The sequence below is a fragment of the Empidonax traillii genome, unplaced genomic scaffold (genome assembly GCF_003031625.1).
Source record: "Empidonax traillii isolate 1590-97213 ecotype Southwest subspecies unplaced genomic scaffold, ASM303162v1 scaffold259:size690984, whole genome shotgun sequence".
NCBI lineage: Eukaryota > Metazoa > Chordata > Aves > Passeriformes > Tyrannidae > Empidonax > Empidonax traillii.
Genome location: NW_020955452.1, coordinates 679,076 through 682,718, shown reverse-complemented (window position 1 = coordinate 682,718; position 3,643 = coordinate 679,076). Strand labels below are relative to the sequence as shown.

Genomic DNA, 3,643 nt, shown 5'->3' with positions numbered 1-3,643 from the left:
AAGATCAATTCCGTGGCAGAGAATTAACAAGAGGGAATAATAATACTGCTAAAACACAAATCAGCTTCTGTGTTCTTCTCCGTGCACTTGAGCAATGACACATTTGGTAGGAGCCCACCAAGAAGAGACAGGATATTTTCCTGAGCTCCCTACCAGGATGAGCGTGTCCATCACATCTTTGCAGATCTGTAAACTGGTATCGCTCGTCACTTCCAGGAACAGGTCACGGGTCTCTTTTCTAATCTGTAAGAGTTGCACAGTTAAAGCAAGTCAGGAGTCAGAGCATCTCACCCACAGCCCTCTGACACGTTTCAATACACAGAACTAAAGGCTTTCATTTAATTTAATCAGGGGTTAGGCACTGCTGTTCTTTTACTCCTGCCCTTCCACAAAGCCTTTGCACAGGTAGGTGGGTGCCTTTGGAACAGATTTCCAGAGGTACAACTCTAACTCCCAGATCCCTCTCGGTCTGACAGTCGAGCACACAAGACACAGGCCGTGAGGGTTTATATCTGGAACACAACTTGTGTGTGTCTTTGAGTTAACTCTCAGCAGAAAAAAAACACTGTTTAATTGATTAATGTATTTCCATGAACAGAGAGTACCTTTGTTTTCTCACTATTGGTTATTGGTGGGAAGGAAATCACAGCGCCTTCGGCATCTATCAGGCAGGGGTAGTTGTCTTTGCCATCCAGCAACTGCAGGTACCTGCCAGAAGAATGGAGCAAAAAGTGAGTGAGAGAGCAGCTGGACACAATGGCAGAAAATAGTGACAAAAAGGAATTAGTGTGTGACCTCTGAAAGAGCAATGAACAGCACAGGGCAGAGCCACATGCTGCTTTACAGCTCATCTGCTCCTACCTGCAGATTTACCCCATCTCTGATTCCCTTACTTTGCTGAATGTGCACCACATACACTTCACTATTCTCTGCTTCCCTTCTAGTTGCTGTTCTAAATAGATTTGTCACCTCTTGAAGAACTCATACAAGAATTTACTCATACAAAAATTCGATTCAGTGTTTTTCATCCCAACTCCCAAGAGCTCATGCTGGGTTTGTGAGCCCCATCCCCAGTACAGTCACCTAAATGTGTGTGAGGAAAAGCACAAAAGGCCAGGGTACTGACTTGTGCAGCCCAGAGACGTTCTGCCGCTTCTTCTGCTTCCGCTGCTCCTCAGCTTCCAAATGCAGCTGCCGCAGAAGGTCCTTTGCCTTGATCTCCTTCCGACCCAGGGGCGTTATCTGCACCACACAAGAAAACAAACATTTGAATTCAAAACTCCTGTGAGCAAGTCAATAATTAAAACCATACTCCTGTATGTTGTCGTTCCCCATGTCCTTCTCAGCCTGGAAATACACTTTCCACTTCTCATGGAGTGCTATGAGTTTAAACCCTTGTGTAAGCCACAACACCCACCTGAAAAACAGGCTCAGTCGCTGGTACTAAACCTGGTACAGCAGGATAGCAAGGAAATCAGGAGGGCTTCTAAAGTAAATTCCAGGAATTAGTTTTCTAGGATCTGTGGGGTAAGAAGCTACTGCCAAGCCCTACCTTCAGCTCGTCAGGAGGCTGAATGTCGTAAGTCAGAGGAGCTTTGACCAGCTGCAAGTCGTGGGTGGCAATGGTGGCCGCTGTGCGCCTCTCACAGATGTCCTCGTGCAGCTTAGTCTAAACCAAAATAAATCAAAAAGCCTGTGTGATTTATCCCTCCTGGGGTTAACTAGCCCTTCCCTTCACCTGCAAGGTGCCTGTTATCTGCACTACAGCCCAAAACCCAAAGGCAGCAAAGCCAAGCAGCACGTGAGATGCTTCTCAACTGGGAAATCAAGTTTTAAGTCAGAAATCTCTGTATTTAAGTCAGAAATATCTGAAGTTTAGGTCACAAATACTCTGTAACCTGAGAGCAGCTCCCACCTGCCACCTAAGGGACAGGTCTGTGGGTAGGATGCCTCAGTCAGAAGGCTGAGTGTGCAACATGGTTTTAGCACCGATCAGGGAACCTGGAGCCAATCCAGGATACATCTAATGTGGACACAGGTTTATTTTTAGCTCTCAACAGGTTCCACAGCACCGACAAGCTGCTGTTACAGACACAACACAAACATGAGTGCATCCGCTGCCCTCATGGCAACACCTGAGCTCTGAGGGGTCCTTCCCAAAAACCAGTTCTGCTGATTCTGGACTCACTGGGTACATGCTGCTGGCAGAGGCCACTCTGCACAGCCACCCCTGGACCCTCCCACCCCGCATTTCACAAACTCATCTGTTGGAAGGAGCCTAGAACAGCATTTCCACCTCTCACAGCAACATTCCTGTTGCAGAGTACCACAACACAGCAGCAGTTACCTGCGTCGAGAGGAACCTCTTGAGAGCATTGCCCGGCTTTAGGTTCACCCCCTTCAGCACACAGCACACGATGAAGGGCCGAACATCTTTGACACCCGGGCTCACTTTGACCACCAAGGGCGCCGGATTCTCGGAGACGTGCAGAACCTTCACCAGCAGCCTGCTCACCTCCTCCACCTCGTCCTGCTCCCCATCCCCACTGTCCTTTTTCTGCTGCTTCTCCCTCTTCTTCTTCCTGACCTCCTCTCTGGCGCTCTCGGCCTTCCCCTTCCCGCGGCCCCCTGCCCGCAAGTACTCCAGGATGGCCTTCGTCTGGCACCCGTTGACCATCTTCTCCAGCCGCTTGTCCCTCAGCTGGTTGCCCCTGAAGTTGGCCTCCTTCAGGCGGGGGCAGTCGGCCAGCGCCGAGGGCAGCTCCCGCAGCTGGTTGTTGGCCACGTCCAGGCTCTGGAGGAGACAGAGACGGGATGGTCAGGGGTGGGTGATGGAGAGCGGGGAGGGCGATGGGGACCCGGGAGGGCGATGGGGACCCGGGAGGGCGATGGGGACCCGGGAGGGCGATGGGGACTCGGGAGGGCGATGGGGACCCGGGAGGGCGATGGGGACCCGGGAGGGCGAAGGCAGAGCGGGGCCCGCTCCCACCTTGAGCGCCGGCAGCGCCGCGATGTCCGCGCCCAGCTCCGCCACCTCGTTGTCGGCCGCGTCCAGCCGGCTGAGCAGCGGGAAGGGCGCGGCGGGGCCCGCGGGGGGCAGGAGCCCCCCGGGCAGCGCCCGCAGGCGGTTCCCGGAGAGCAGCAGCTCCTGGAGCTGCGGGGCGGCGCGGGCGAGCCCCGGGCCGAGCTCCCGCAGGCGGTTCCCGCTCAGGTTGAGGCTGCGCAGCTGCGGGAACGCCGGGGCCGCGTCCCCCTCGCCGTCCCCGGCGCCGCCGAGCGCGGCCGGCAGCGCCTCCAGCGCGTTCCCGGACAGGTCGAGCAGGCGGAGCGCGGGCAGCGGCCCGCCCAGCCCCGCGCCCAGCCCGGCCGGGCCCAGCGCGTTCCGGCTCAGCACCAGCGTGTGCAGCGCGGGCAGCGAGGCCGCCACGCCCGGGCCGAGCTCCCGCAGCGCCGCGCACCCGCTCAGCTCCAGCGACTGCAGCAGCGGCAGCGCCAGCAGCGCCGCCGGCAGCCGCCCCCCGCCCGCCGCCACCCGCTCGGCCACGGCCGCGCCCGCCAGGCACAGCTCCCGCCGCCGCTCCCGAGCCGCCGCCTCCAGCTCCGGCCACGGCCCCGCAGCCGCCGCCGCCATCGCGCCGATCCC

The 3,643-nt window shown here is 56.9% G+C and overlaps 1 protein-coding gene across 1 annotated transcript in view; it reads right to left on the bottom strand.

The window, feature by feature from the left end:
• The window catches only part of LRRC47 (leucine rich repeat containing 47), a 4,934-nt gene extending 1,303 nt beyond the window's left edge, over positions 1-3,631 (bottom strand). The window contains exons 1-6 of the mRNA XM_027889379.1: positions 2,990-3,631; positions 2,348-2,794; positions 1,553-1,669; positions 1,127-1,242; positions 606-708; positions 154-243 (exon numbers count right to left, since the gene is read on the bottom strand). Of these exons, the coding sequence (XP_027745180.1) occupies positions 154-243; positions 606-708; positions 1,127-1,242; positions 1,553-1,669; positions 2,348-2,794; positions 2,990-3,631 (1,515 nt within the window). The remainder of the gene's footprint in view (positions 1-153; positions 244-605; positions 709-1,126; positions 1,243-1,552; positions 1,670-2,347; positions 2,795-2,989) is intronic.
• Positions 3,632-3,643: the final 12 nt, after the last annotated feature.